The sequence below is a fragment of the Periophthalmus magnuspinnatus genome, chromosome 6 (assembly GCF_009829125.3).
Source record: "Periophthalmus magnuspinnatus isolate fPerMag1 chromosome 6, fPerMag1.2.pri, whole genome shotgun sequence".
NCBI lineage: Eukaryota > Metazoa > Chordata > Actinopteri > Gobiiformes > Gobiidae > Periophthalmus > Periophthalmus magnuspinnatus.
In genome coordinates, this window is record NC_047131.1 from 14082522 (window position 1) to 14099042 (window position 16521).

Consider the following 16521-nt stretch of genomic DNA (forward strand, 5'->3'; position numbering starts at 1 on the left):
CAACTCCAGGCATGTTTTGACAAAGAGATAACTTAAAGACAAGGAAATAACTTAAAGATGCACTGTGTAACTTCTCTGGTAGATGGCCCCCACCTGTTTATCTCCATAGGCTTTTTATTGCTTTGCTTGGTATATTCCACAGTACGGCAATAAACATTTTTATTTCCACGAAGATGAGCATCTGACACCACCAGGCCGAGTTACAGGTCAGATCAGTTGAGAGGCGTCCCCGCTCACATTCAGAAAAAACGCATATTTTTGAAGGTATTGTGAAGCAAAAACACCCATAATGAAATTAACGCAACATAGTTAAGTTTATAGCCATACTGTAGGACAAGCAGTGACATATTCATAGAGACAAACAGGTGGTGGAGCCTAATCAGAAAAGCACATCTTTAAAAGCTTAATTGAAATAACATATATATAACCTTTCATTTTTAGACACTTCCTCTATAAAGTAACTGTTATCTTTTCTGCCTGTTGATTACGTGTGGCGTGTAAGTCGATAAGGCTCTGATTTATTTTTCATTCATTTTTGCAAGATGTGTCATTTCCCTGGAGAAGTGGTGCGTTGTGGACAGATGCTTTGGTTCTCCTTGTGTCAGGGTTCCAGAGGCTAAGTGAACACAGCCTCTATTTACAAAGCAGGGCTAAGAAAGTCTATATAAATTTCTATGATAAAGTGCGGATGGATTATGCAGATATACGTTTTGATCCGGGTCTGAGTGCATGAGGATCACATGGTTCATATTTGCTCTTTGGCAATAGTTAAGTCTGAGCGTACGGCAAACATAAAAGGGATATGAATTATGGTATGGGGCCGTGCATTAGTGTGCACATTTATGAACAACAGGTTTTAATGGCCATTTTGTTGGTGGATTTTTATAGATTTTCAATAGTTTCATAATTCCATAATTTATGTGTTGTGGATTCAATATTATACTAAACAAATTTGTTTTGGAGATTTTCATGCATGTTAGAATGTTTTATGAAAAAAAAAACAAAAAAAAAACAAAAAACAAAACATCTGGAGGTGGGAGACATATTGAAAGATGTATACGATTTCAAAATATATTTCAAAATCCAAACATCATATATATATATATATATATATATATATATATATATATATATATATATATATATATATATATATATATATATATATATATATATATATATATATATATATATATATATACATACATATACATACACATATATATAGATCTTCAATGAAACAAATTCTGCTCTAAAGGTGCACTATGGAACTTTTCTTGTGGGGGTTCACTTCCTGCTTGTCTCCATGGAAATTTTCTGTTTTGTCTCGACTCTTCCACAGTATGGCGATAAACCCATATAGCTTGCATGGTTTTATCGCTAAAAAAGTACCTCTCCACAGGTACAGCATATGTGCAAAAGTGTACGTGGTATTCTTAATAAAAGTGTACATATAGAAAAAGCACAAACTACTTTTTGCTAATTTGCTAACTTTTAATTTCTCTGAGCATAGATTATTTTTTTGCCTCATCTCTGAAAACCCTGATGCACAAAGTTTTTGGACTGGAGCGCTCATTTCCACATCAACCAGCCTTTTTATACATCACAAACTTAAGGTGGAAAGTCATGTACGTAGACAAGATTTATAAATGAGATTCTGGACCTGTAACTTGGCCACCACCAGAAAGATTACAAACTACAACTTTAATGGTCAATTCATTTTATGTGTAATACTTGAACCTCAACTGCAACATTTACTGGGACATTTTAGTACTTTTGAGATGGATTGCTTAAATATCATCAGATTATAGTCTTCATGATAATTCAAAACAATTGGGGATTCTTTTGTCTGCATCCTTTTCACTTACACAATGTTTGAGTTATACTGCATACTGGCCATCTCTTTCTCAAGAACTTAAATGTGATGCAGACTTGAGCCAAGTGTATTCCCCACCATGTGGTTGTGGTCTATTCAGCAAATTAACGAAACAGGTCTAGGCTACGGTTTTCTGATTAATTGAACTGCAGTTAATCAACACTGGTAACAGCTGCACTCGGATGATTTTCCTTATCACGTTGACAGTGCAAGTCATCAGAAGTGAGGACTGTCCCAAGTCTAATGTTTACCCACTACGCCCTTGTGCACTCACGCACTCCATGTTCTTTCAGAAAATACACACTTAATTGAAGTGTGAAGTGTGTAGAATGGAGATTGGAACAGGGCCAGCCTCACTCTTGTCCCCTCACAGGAAGATCTAGAGTTGACATCTGTAGGGCTTTTTTGAATAATTTTCATTTGCTCGGCTCTGGGTCTGTGTTATTTGAACCTTAAACATGCAGGTGAATCCTCCTGCCTGACTTGATCCTATTGGAGATCATTACAAATTACTGATATTGAAAGACTTGTCCACCTTTAGTTTAACTTGGTAAAAGAAACATTCAGTTCTCTCAACTGGACAGAAAGTTTTTTGAGTGAAGACATTTTGCTGGTCATCCAAGCCACTGGTTGGAGGACACTGTCTTATATCCATTTACAGGGAGGAGCTTATTACAGTTAAACTCGTTAGGTTGACGTAAAATAACTTTTGCTTGAAGAGCGGTGCGATTGGGCTGGTGTGAACCCAACAGTCACACTCTAGACTGTAGTAAACGACCGATCTGAGAGCTCTTGAAACAGGAGGTGTCAGAGCGGCTTCACTCACTCTGGAGCGGGGCGAGTGCAGTCCCAACCTACGCCGTTTGCGGTGACAGTAAAAGTGCTTAGAATTGGACAAAAACAGCGCTCATACTTTTATGAATGGGTGCTGCTGTTTGACATGTTCGTCTGACAAGGCAAATTGGATCAACTTAATACCTGCGACAGTCTCCTCGTGCATTTGTCTGTGCAGCTGCGCCTGGGCCTCTAAAAACCTTTTCTTCTGTGCCTCCAGTGCATACAGACTTCATGATGTGTTTAGCCACAATTGAAAGAAAAGACCACCATGTATAGAGTAAGCAAGCATGTGCGCGCATATCTACTTGAAGTGCGTTGTCATAAAAATGAGTTTGGCGATCAGCTGATGGTGCGTGTTTGGGGTGAATGATGCATGGTGTATGTGAACAACGCTGACCCCAAAGTAAAGAAAACAGAACTCTAGTGCGCAGTGAACTGTAAACACCTGTTGTTTGCCGTTTTTTGTTTGTTAGCTCAGTTTATTGAGCTAACATAAGCGTGAACTGTGCCTGAGTCAAATTTTGCATAATCATTCAGGCCCCTAATGGGTACTCTCACACATACATGCATGCACACACACACACATACATTAGCATACTAGCTAGCCCTATTGCTTTCCTTGTTTAGGTTTAAGTCTGAGGATGGAGTTATAAATAGGAGATATATGATGTCTAAGCCCTTCATTCCTGTTCAAAGATGGATTGTCTTTCCTAACAAATTGCCTCTTAAACCACTTATTTTCTTTGGCTATGCTCTGTACCTCACTATCGTCAAAGGAGTGGTACTGGGCTTTGAGATGGAGATGTAGTGGACAGTGGTCAGATTCTGTTTTGTTTCTCCAATATAACACTCACTGTGTCTTCACTAAATGTTTAAGTTTGGATGAGCAGCAAAACGTCTTCACTCAAAAAATTTTGTCCAGTTGAAAAAAATGTATTTTTCTTTTACTATGGATCATACCTGGACAACTGAGGGATTACACACACATCTTTAGTTTAACTTGTCTACCTGCTCTGACTAAGGTAGAAAGTAAAGTTTCCACCAATTAAATTTAGTTTTGCATCTGTATCTTGCTAGAGAAAACCAAAACCACAAATGCCCTATGAAAATGTTTTCTTATTAACGCTCCACTAAGATTCAAACCTCACATGTTCACAGAAAAATCACTAACAATCCCCGTGGACATGCATTACCCCGCACATAAAGCTGCAGGCTCGCATGAGAAGAAAACATGCATTTTGTTTTGGTGTAACATGATCGACTATTGCCAAAAACAACATTGAGAGTCCCAAGAGCTCCAAACAATTATCTGTGTTGTGGTCAGTGAGACAGGCTAATGCTCAGGGAGATGGGTCATCTGGGTATGCTAACTTGTACTAACAACCTCATTAGCGCTGGTGCGAGAATGTGTAGACCGCTGGCAGCAAAAACCTGAAATGTGTCCTTTGAATTGGTCCAAAACTTGCATCATTGTTGCGTCACTTCAAATTATTCGAAGTATATTTTCGGTTTTAGTGGTAAATTGGGTAGCTTACCTTACAACTAAAATGTCTCCAATTTGTTGACATGGTCTAGGATAGTAGTATTAGTATTATATAGATGTCTTTGTTTACACTAAGGTTTTCACTTCTGTGTATTCTTCATGAGTTTTTTCTGTAGCCTCAACTGCCAAAACAACTTTCAGTAGCAACATATTATCATGAATGTACTAGGCAAGAGCACATAAAAGCACTCACAGTTAAAGGTCCTGGATTCACCACCTCCTTATTCCATGGAGATGTTATTGATGTGCTTGGAATGTTTCACGGTATGGCATTAAACTTAACAAGCAGATGACACAACCAGGCCAAGTTACAGGTAATGTTTTTTCCACATATTTCTTTAGTGATAAACCGTGCCGTAGTTCAATAAATGCAAAATGGATACGTTCAATGCCATACTGTGGACGCGGTGAAAGTTACACAATGCACCTTTAACTGTGAATACATTTTGATGTACTTTTGCCTACTAAAAAAACATGACAGTCATTTGTAGCATGTTGGGTAAGGCTTTCCGCACAGATACACCATGTTATCATAAGCGTGCGGCTCACTGACTTCATGCTTTAAATCTGTCAGCGTCGGTTTTACCCCCTGCAGCGTGTGTCAGCCATCTTGGACCAGATAAACACTGTACTAGCTTAACCCTCAGCCCGGTTCCATCTCATTACCATCTTGTCTTTATGATTGTTGGTTTAATTCCTATAGCATTAATCTCCCTGTCACCCATGACAGCATATTTCTCAATTCATTCCATTGTATTGTACTGATGCTCCGATGCTTTTCGAGGTACTAGAGTGATTGTGTACTGTATATTGGCAGTAGTATTTGTCTGGTGGTTGTTTCTTTGTACTTTTTGGACAGAGGGATGTCAGTCTGGTGCCCACTCCCTCATTTGCACCTTATCCAATCAGGTTTGTTTATTTCAGTGGCATGTGGAATAAAGGAGCTCTTGCACTCATCAATTTCTCTTATCTCAGATTAACAGAGTTTAGTGCTGCAGACATTTTTTCCTGTCTTTTATCCACCCAAGAAGCCATATTTGCTTTGATATGGACAGACTATGCATGTCCCTGATTGGCTAAACCACCTGTCAATCACGCCATCTTTGTAAAATATTGGACAAGTGCGTATTCTGGATCGCAGGCAAGGCTGGTGGCAGAATATTTAGCATTTTTATCTTACTACAAGAAGGTCTACTGAAGGGTTTACTGGCTACTGACTGGTCTTTTTGGTGGGTTTCTTTTGTAGATAAACATTGCAAAAAATGCTACACATCTTTATACACTAAATGGTACACTGACTGAAAGAGTCACCACCTATAAATATCTTGGGTTCTGGCTTGACAAAAACAAATCCTTTAAAATACATATCATGGAATTCTGTAACAGCTTAAAATCAAGATAATCTTTTTTTTTATAGAAACAAATTACCGGTATGAATTACAGAAAAGAAATTGTTCAAGCAACCTTCTTTTCTGTACTAGATTATGAAGATATAATTTATGTGCAGACCAGACTCTGCTTTGAAACCTTTAGATTCACTCTTTCACTCAGACCTTCTTTTCATAACAAGTGATGAATTTAAATCTCATCACTGTTCACTCTATGCAAAAGTAGTAGCCATCACTAGCTGTCAGAAGAACAACACTGTATGAAATGTATTTTTAAGGCAGTACTTGATAGACTGTCTGAATATCTCACTCACTTGTTGAACTTTGATATGGGAACTTTTAATACAAGATCTCATGATTGATTACTCTCACTGGACTCTCTCTGTATAAATAAAGTTAAATGAAAAGGGAAAAAATGAAAAATAGGCTAATTACTTGACAGCTTACTCCTGGCCAAGATCCTTGCTTTAAAAAAACAAAATATATTACCTCCAATAGTTTGCCCCAGACACATTGAAGAATGGGTCAAATGCAGATGACAAAATCACTGCAAGTACAATCTTATCTACTGCATAGCTCTACAAATACTTATAAATCAGTTCAGTGTACTCAAATCTGTTGTTCATGCTCACTCACTTACGACACAGTTAACAGCATGATAGGTTACGTTGAGTTTCTACAATTTGATGATGTCATAATTTCAGGTGGTGGGAAAAGACCTAAAACTCCATGAGAAATCCACAGTTTCTCGAAGAAATATCCAAACTTTAAATGCTGAACCTTATCAGAAGTCTATTTGTAAGGGATTGGCTTCACAAACTTCTGGCTTAATTTCCTTTCAACTGACACCGATACAGTTTGTTTTTCGTGTGAACAGGCCCAGTAATTACAAAGATATTAAACATAAATGAGGTCAACAAATCTGCAATCTGACACTTAAACAGGAATTTCTACTGTTTAAAAAAACAAACACGAAAAACGAGTTCATTTTAAACAGTTTGCACCGGTCCAAAGTTGTTCCTCACTTAATTTATACATTCTGAGCTTGCAAATGATTCACTAGCATGCTAAACTCACAATTCCTGATAACCAAACAGTAAAACGTTTTATAATTAGATGCAGACAGGACACAGCTAAGCACATTTTGACCGCAAGAGCTGCTTAAACAAGATATATGTACTGGGGCAAGACATATTTCGCTCAAATACATGGAAAAAATCTCATAAAGGATCTTAAATATTTTGTCGTGATCATTTTGAGGCTGTGTTATACAAGCAGTGAGCCTATTTCACATTCTTAGCAGTGTTTGCGGTGCAGGGCAGTGAAGGACTCTCGATGGGGCCACCACACTCTCCTGCTGCATGAGGCTATAATCAGAGAAACATGGGGATTACGGCAAGGGCAAACTGGAACACAATCAAACCTTACATTTGTGGAGTTTAAAAGCAGTTCAGAAAAGGCAAAAGGTTCTGTCAGTACATGCAAAAAGAAACAAAAGCTTAAAAGGGCTTTTTTTTACCTGGAATGTTCAATACTATACAATTAAATGTATCTATATTCATCGAGATAAGCAGGTGAGACAAGGCCAAGTTCAGTCACAGTAAAAGTACATTCTTGATCTTGAGTAAAAACAGTAATTCAATAAATACAAGATAGATATGTTTAATATCATGCTGTGGAACATTCCAGATAAAGCAAAAACATGTTCATGGAGACCAGCCATAAAAAACACATTAATACAATTATCTACTATAGGAAATATCTGGTTGATGTAGGATGTAGGTTATTTGCGTATATATGTGTAGCCTAATAAAAAATCCTTATACCTCTTCATGTGTTCATACTATTTATTCCTTGGTTTGGTGGGATAGTACCTGTTTATAGTAAATATAGTAAATGTTTATGATTTATTTTGTCATTTAAGTAGTAGTTTGTGGGGAAAAAACATTCCAGAAGAAAAGTATAAAAATATAGGAAGTAGCTGTAGTAGTGAGTTCTTAAATGAAATACCAACAGAGAAAAAGGAAGTACCATGTTATAACGTTCCCTCATCAAAAACATCCCTGGAGTGGTTTAAAACGCCAACCATGTATGTTTTTGTAACCTACCGATCTCTCCCGAGCTCTATTCGAACCCTCGTTTACCAGTACAACTTCACAAACCTGATGCGATGTGCAGTAATTTCATTAGCAGGACGCACGCTGATTGTGTTGTGATGAAGCTCTGAAGGGGGAGTGAGGAGGAGAGCATCAACGCAACTGTGGGGAAGCTGGTCAATGTGGTCAAAGAAGGAGGCAGACTCAGAAAAATTCCCAGTTACCAAAATTGAATGCAGGTCTCCATGGTCTTTCGGGAAAAAATAATACATATTTACAAAAATTAACGGTGCACAACAAAAGCAACAGAAATTAAGAAACTAAGGAAAGACCCACATGTACCCGGCTACGATGATTTTCCTGTAAGACTGACTGGTTGACTTAAAGCAAACAGGAAGCACCTCCCCCAGGTATATACCATCTACATTACAGAGGCTGTAGGTGTAACTTTTAGAAGGATCTCCCCATCAGCTGTGTACTTCTCAAGTCACTTTAACTCAAAAGCTAAACTATAACTATAAAAGCTAAACTATAAACGCTTAAAAACTGAAAAAAAAACAAAAAAAAACAACAAAACTTAACCCAGTTCTCTCCTCCACACGGTCCGGCCCACGACCACACTCAAAAATGGCCGACACACTTTGTCTGGACCATGTGGAGATTCTGGTATAGCTTTGTATGTGTTTTAATTGAAGACATTTAACCAAATACAATCTTTTTTAAAGTAACAGGTGTATGTGTGGTGTTTAACTTAAAGGTAGACCAACTAAAAGACTAAACAACAGTGATGGGAAGATGAAGCTTCATGAAGCATTGAAGCCTTTCATCCAATTGGTTCACTCCAGCACAAAGCTTCTTGAAGCTTCATTTGCTCTAGTAGGACGTTTACTGGATGCAAAAATATCAGTTGGCATGAATTTGAAGTATGTGACATTTTCAGAAAGCCCTTTTTTTGACAATATTTCTTCTGCTTTGGAAAACACCCGTTCACAAGGCACAGATGAGGCAAGTGTACACAAGAATGCCACTGCTAACTTGTATAAATTGGGATAGACATATTTCTGTCTCTCCCAGTATTGAAGGGGTCCTTCAGCCTTCCAATATTTGGCTCCATCGTGTAGCTGGCTCCATTCTGTTCTGACTCTCTCTTCTCACTCTCCTAAATCTCCAAACTCTCTCCAAATTATCTTTACCTCTTTCCAAACTATCTGTAACTCTATCCAAACTGTCTCTAAACTGTTTCCAAACTCTTACTGACCGCAACTCTCCATCAAACACCCACATTTTGAATGGAGCTTGAGGGGTTTACATCGCTGTCAAAACTCGCGGCAAAATCTGAACCACTTCCTGTACAGCCGGGCAGCGAGGCATTGGACGTCATCATTTTCAGCTCCTCCCCTAAATGAAGCAAGCCTCGATAAGCGCCTCGCGGAAACGTCCCCTCCCGTACTCGGCACACGCTTCAAAGCCTCGATACAGAACGTCACATCACTTTAAACAAAACAAACCCAGGATAGTTATGTTTAGTTGCATATTGAGAAATTATTGGAAATGAACAAATGTGTGAATATAAACAAAATTATGATGATATTAAAGTGACAAAGGCCCACTTTGTCACAGCAACCGAAACTAATTTAATGTATTAATGCTGTGTTTTCAGCGAATATAGGGTTTTCAAAACAATAAAAGCTAACATGGTGATCTAAATATGTTATGTATTAGTGGTTAATACCTCCCAAGGGTAATACCCCCTCTTACAAATAAACAGTCATAGACTTTCTCCGTATAATCTTAACTCTGCTCAAAACCACATGTTTTTACAGACAGAGGATTGACTGTAAACCTTTCCATTAAAAAGACTCAAGCTGATCTTTGACGATCTGAAACAATTGGATTTAGATTTGATTAAAATTCTACTAAATGCACAGCTCTTTGACGGGATTATGTGGCGTCAGACTCTGTCAAATTCTTTAAAACTCTCAAAAAACATCCACAAGTCTCCTTTTCACCATCAGTGTCACCTCTGCACATAAACATGATGTGGTGATGATCCTACGTGACCTTTGTTCTGTTTGTTCATTGGCCGGATTGTCACGCACACCTCCCTATCTGTGGTCCTGTCCTTTCTATTTGTCATCATGTCTGTTTATCTCCCAGAACGTGTGCCTGGATCTTTGCCACTTGGCCCTCCACGAACTCCTAATTTAAAATGGCAGATTATTGGCAAAAACGCATGTGGAGGGATTCAAAAACATTTATCTGTGAGCAAGCTTGACATACTGGTTTCTTCTTACTGAAACATAGTATTTTACCACTTCAGTGTATTCTAAAAGTGGAGAGTTGGAAGAAGAGGCATGAAGCTGGAGTTCTAACGCAGGAGAAGTTTATTTACATCAGTACAGGACCCAGCACCAGGAGACATGGACCCTTAACACATTGTGATAATAAAAGTACTGTCCCTTCCAGTCTAGTTCAGTCCAGGCTAGCTATGATTCTGTTGTAGGGAGTATTATACCTCTAATGATGTATTCCAGGTTAACAAGAGTAGAGCTGGCACGAGTTTCAGACTGGACCATGGTAATTTTGTAGTTTTTCTTGCAATATTGTTACCTATTAAAGAGTAATATGTTACATGTAATTGTCTTTTGCGCTTCATCCGAGGTCTGGAGATGTCAGTGATCCTAACATGGTTGGTTCTCTTACTAATTGCACCTGACAGTTTACATTGGTGTTGGCAGTTTGATACATGTTCTGCTAAATGGAGTTGGACGGAAGACAGCAGTAAACTTTGGACAGGATGATGGACATGTTTGCCTTGGATTCTGTTACTTTTACATTAGCTGGTGTGTTAATTAATTGCTAGCACATGGAGGAAATGCTAGACACTGTGTAGTAAAAAATATGAACTCATTTATAATTATATTTTTAAGATACAGGGCAGGTTTGCAGATATTTTGACCTGGTTTATGGTTATTTAAATTTGGTAATGACTTTGCTGGTGCTAATAAAACAAAATACAGGCAGAAACTAATAAAAAAAAATGTTATGGTTCAACTTTATGGATTTGATTTTCTTTAAAAAATCATTTTGGACATCATTGAGATTTCCAACATAAACACTGAAGTTCTACTTTTTTCATATAATGTGCCTAAAAAATCATTCGGGGTGTGCTGTTTTGTATCCTTCATGCCTATGTGATTCATCTTGTACTGAGGCAAATGTAAAGTGGCATAGCTGCATGAAAAACAGTGTGATCTGGTTGCTGCTATGTGTTCACGCACTTATCTCCAGAACAGAACCAACACTGTTTACTGCACGCACTGCTTGAGGATCTTTAGATCACAAGTATCACATACAGTTTTCTATAAGGCTCCTTTTATAATGTTCTAACTTAAATTAATGTGGATCAAATGAAAATCTTCTGTTCCTTGTGGTTTCAAGATACGGTATGATATGGTACGCTTTTATTTAGACACGGACAGTGCACGGCATTACATTGACCTTAAAAAACAGGAAAGATGTACAGGATGGTGCCAGGTTATAGCATAAATACTAGTTTCCATCTGTAGTTTCTGGACAGGCTGACGTTAAGTAAGAGTAACAGTTTGGTGTAGATGGATGAAAGACCTGTAAATATATGGTACATGCATCAAATACGCCATTTCTAAAAACATTCAGTTCACAGACACACATACACAACTGTACCAATTTATTCGCACACACACACACACACACACAATCACTCAACTTCTGATATACAAATTTCTTTCATAGACATTTACCGAGTTCAGTTATTCCTCACTTATCTTATGAGTTTACGAGCGCATTTCAAAACTCTGCGAGACCAGAGCAGAGATTTGTCGTTACAGTGATGCTAAAAACCAGCATGCTAACAGTGCACTTCCTGATTCAGACAACAAAACGCTTAGATGCAAACAGTGCACAGTGGACTTATTTTGACATCAAGAGCTGCTTATACAATATATGTGTATGTACTGGGGAAAGAAATTTTGCTCAAATACAGGGAAAATAACAAAGGCCTTTACTTTAAACCTTGTCCAACTTCTTTTCGAATTGCCTTTTAAAACTGTCCAATATCTCCTCGTGTGCACAAATCCTTAAGGAGGCATTGGGTCACATTCATTTCTCTAATACTAAGTGTCCTACCCACTATGACTGCCCACACAAGACACCGATCATTTATTTCAACCCAGAAAAAGAATCGCTGACAAGGCTGCCAGCCAAATCTAAAAATCCACAGTGCAAGTGTAATTTAGCACAGGATTAAATGATTTATCAGTTTCAAAAGCCATTGTGACGGGGGGAGGAACTTTGTTTGAGACGACCTTTGTTTTGGGGCAAACAGATTTCAATGCAACACAAAGAGAAGAGGGCGCAACAGCTGATGTAGGATGACTAAGAATGACGGGTGGGATTCTTGCTTGGTTCCATGGTGAAGGGAGTGAATAGGCTGTCCCCGAAACACTTATGGCTGCTTGTCTTTTGCAGGGCTGAGGACACAGGGACACAGGACCGTTGGACGAGACAGCTGGGACAATGTCCAGTTCTACTTGTTCTTACCGGAGGACAGGACTTGGACATGTGCTGCTGGTGATCATAGGAGTGACAGAATGGACAGTTGCATCTGCAGGGACAAGCTTCAAGCAGAGTGTCCCCCGAGTCAAACTGAGCTATAAAGGTAAGGATTAAACGTATACTATTATTACTAGTACTACTACTATTGCTGCTACTACTATTGTTAATACTACTACACACTACTTCTTTTACTACTGCTCCCACTGCTATTATTACTACTATTGCTACTGTTACTACCACTACTATTACTACTACTACTTTTACTACTGCTGATACTACTACCACTACAACTACCACTACTACTACTACTACTACTGATATTACTACCACTACAACTAATATTGCTATTAATTCTATTGCTACTACCACTACTCCTACTAAAACTACCACCACTACTACTACTGCTATTACCACTGCTACTAGTGCTTACTATTATTACTACTTACTACTACTACTGCTGCTGCTACTATTACTATTGTTACTACTACTGATACTACTTTTTTGTATCCTGTTCTTTTCTTTTACTTTGGACCATATAATTTGTGTCTGAAATAAAGAATAAACAAATAAATAAATATTACCACTATTACTTCTACTGCTGCTAGTACTACTGCTACTATTGGTACTATTACTACTACTACTATTGCAACTACTATTACTATTACTTCTGCTTGGTTTGACTTCTGTGATATACTTACAGTAGTTGTCACAGATGTGTTTTTTTTTTTTTCACACTGGCATTACTTCACCATCAAAGCCTAAGCCATTATATAAATTCAGTTTATATTCACTCTTCACTCAGTTTTGGTTTATAGAGCTTGGCCGGCTTTGTGGTAAAGTCGTGTCATGCACAAGACAGGGGTGGGATAACGTAAGTATTACTTCATTCCACTCCCTTTCGAGCAAAGGGACTTTCATTTAAAGACGATCTTGTAAATGTCATACATTCAAAGTGCATACATTTTCCTTTTCTTTTCATGCTTAAATTCATATTGTATGTAGATGGAAATGTGTGAAAAAACAACTTTGGCACATTGATCAAAACAAAAGAAGCCATCAACATCGCCATCAACATCATTATCACCATCATCAACAACATCATCAGCAACATCATCATCAATATCATAATCACTATCATAATCGCCATCATCCTCATCAACATCAACATCATCATCCACAATTACGGTTAAAAGCAAAAATGTCTGAATTTGAAGTTAAAATGTTCAAGAAAGCCGCAGCTCTTTTACAAAGTCAGAGCTGATGAATGTACTGTAGTATTGAAATACTAAGACATGACAAACTGTACTTACATTACCCAGTAACACTCATAGCCTTACCTAGCAACAATATATGACTTTTGTTTTTGTTAAAACAATTTTTATAATGTTTTTGAAATATAGAAAAGAATAATATATAAAAAAGAAAAGAAAAAAAGTAAATAAATAAATAACAGAATGAAAGAAATACCTACCTACCTACCTACCTACCTACCTACCTACCTACATACCTACATACATACATACATAAACATTTCAATTCAATTTTAAATTTTTGGATATCTTTTACAAATATAGCTGTTAATAATGGCACTGTTGTAGTCTTAATAAGTCATTAATGTGTGTAATTAACATACTCATACCCTAGAATACTTCTTCAGTGCTTTGCGAAGTGAGTCTGGTCTCCGGTGAATCTCCCTGAGTTTAGATGGGGGTGATTGACGGGTTGATTAGGGACATGTAGGGTCAAAACAAATATATATTGATTGCTTCAATGAAAAAAGCACATCCAGACCTAAAGGAATTCTCTAAGTTTAGCAGTGTAGAGCAGCTGTTAGCATCTAGCCTTAGCATGTTTCCCTTGTTAAATAAATCATAAATTATCATGAATGAGATTTGCCTCAAAGAGAGACCAGACTGTCTGTTGGCTCTTTTCTAAGTCGTCTTGAGTAATCCGCTGCTCTTGGCCAGACCTTTTTGTGGGATTTTTCGCGGTGCATGGATCACTTAGAATATAGACAGCGCCGAGTGCAGCGATATCCCATAATTCCAAAGCTCTTGTAACGTAACACGCTAGCAGGTTTACTCAGTCTTCTCTGCATTAGCCAATCACCCTTAAATCACCATCCCGGGGGTAAATTACCGGCTCGTAGCTTTGAGTTGTAGTGGAAACAGTACTTCAAAGTCGCTATTTATCACCGTAAAGAAAGCATGCTAACGTTGCGCTCCATAAAAATCCAATCCCCGCTGTGAGCCCAAAGAAAACTCGGACTTCAATCTCCGGAACGGTCTCTTCTTTAAGGTTCTGGAAATAGATGTCCGTCCATGTTCTGGGTGTCCAACATAAATAGGTGTAATTAGTGCTAGCGATCATGAGCGCTGCAGACAGGGCTTACACAGCGGGCCCTTCCATCAGCACCAGAGGATAAAATGATGGGGTTGTTTCTCTGACAGAGGGCCAAACGTTTTCTTAACACTGCTCTTAAAGTTTAGAGCTGCCAAAGATAGTCTGAGTGGAGACAAGCTCAGGTAAAAGCTAGCTTAAATTATAACCAGACAGTTCCTTTAAATGTATGACATATTTGGCTGCCAGCAACTTTGAATACAATTTAGCCTTTGTATCTGGCAAAAGACAAGCTACAGGTGCAAATACATGATGTTTTTAGTGGGGGTTGGCCCCCTGCTTTTCTCTGTGAGGTTATAAACGTTTGCAGATGCCATAACATTATTTTATTTATTTTTTTTAGAATAAGTTGCAGCATTAAACATTAAAAAAAATATCAAGTAAACAGTAGTAGAAAACCAGTTAACAATTAGCTAAACAACAGGGACACTGCAGACTACACCCACATTAATCACTGATAAAGAGTGATCAGACACAGCTAAACTGAACCTTTCTCTTAAATAAAACAAAAAATGGGTCAAAGAAAGCAATGAAACTTATTTAGTCTGTTATGCTGCCCATAGTTCTGCTTCAGTGCCACTCAGACAGAATGTTGGGCATTTTTCACATAAAATGATGTCAGTGTATAACCTCTATTGGTCTGTCTGCAATGCAACAATTAGATCAAATGTGTTCTTATTGTCTCTGTGGGTAAATTTGACCATTTGAACCCCCCTTCATGCCACTTGTGCAAACTGAACTCTGATGAGGTGGCTGACCACACTGACCACACTGACCATGTTGAAGTCCCAGTCGACCCTTCAAAGATAAAGACTTACAACAATGTGGGAAAGGGAGTGCTGGCAGTTGTGTCTGTCTAAAACCTTTTTCTCAAGATCTCAAGCACTAGGCACTAGGCTGTAGTCATCCCCTGCTCCTGACAGGTCGACCAGAGACATAGATTTAAGACTGATCATCAAGTTTCAGCTCTAGTTTTAGAATGTTTAGTATTTGGGTAGCAGATATTTTCTCTGTCACCTGTGGAGCAGTGGAGCAGACCGAGGATTGTGCAGTAATAAGGTCAATAAATTATACAGAACATGCGTTATGATGTCATCTAAATATGGACATGCATCAAGCTCGCTCCGTGTGGACGACGCGCTTTAGATAAGACATAACAACAAAAGCTTTCTTGCCAGTAAAATACTCAGTGATATGACCTGTACCTCTTTTATTATTACCCACCAAATCAAGTTACATTACAATCAGGGGATTACATGGCACACTGGGATTGGGATACGTGGAATTGGGTATTGATGCTTCGGGCAGTATTCATTTCTAACACTTTTCGTAGTAGGTTTCCAGATGGACAATCGTAACATCTCACCTCAGCAGTCAGGCGAGCACCATGATGTAACACAATATTCTTCACAATTTCCGTCCTCGTCTCTCTCGGACAGGACTCTTCAGATGTGTCCTCTCCCCCCATGCCTCCAGCCTCCTGTCAACGTCTCACCATTTGTTCTTGAACACCCTTCTCCTCAAGACTTCTCAAACATCACATCAGCCCAACCTCACCCAGCGAGAGTGAAGACCTCGCGATCAAAGCCCAGCCGTGCCTGCGAAAATGATCACTTACCGTTGCTATCTAATGATTTAAGACCACCCTTTGGAGATGGTCGACGGCAGATATGAGGGAACGTTTCAAATAACACATGCACGTAGGTCTGAGATATGAGCGCGGTTAATGGTATACATATGGAGATAAAGGAGTGTCAGAGAATTGAAGTTATCAGTTGTGTTAAA

General features: G+C 38.4%; 1 protein-coding gene across 1 annotated transcript in view; it reads left to right on the forward strand.

Annotated features, from left to right (window-relative positions):
- sema3d (sema domain, immunoglobulin domain (Ig), short basic domain, secreted, (semaphorin) 3D) overlaps positions 1-16521 on the forward strand; it is a 134395-nt gene that overhangs the window by 59306 nt on the left and 58568 nt on the right. The window contains exon 3 of the mRNA XM_033968276.2: positions 12250-12439. Coding sequence (XP_033824167.1) covers positions 12298-12439 — 142 coding nt within the window. The 5' untranslated portion in view covers positions 12250-12297. The remainder of the gene's footprint in view (positions 1-12249; positions 12440-16521) is intronic.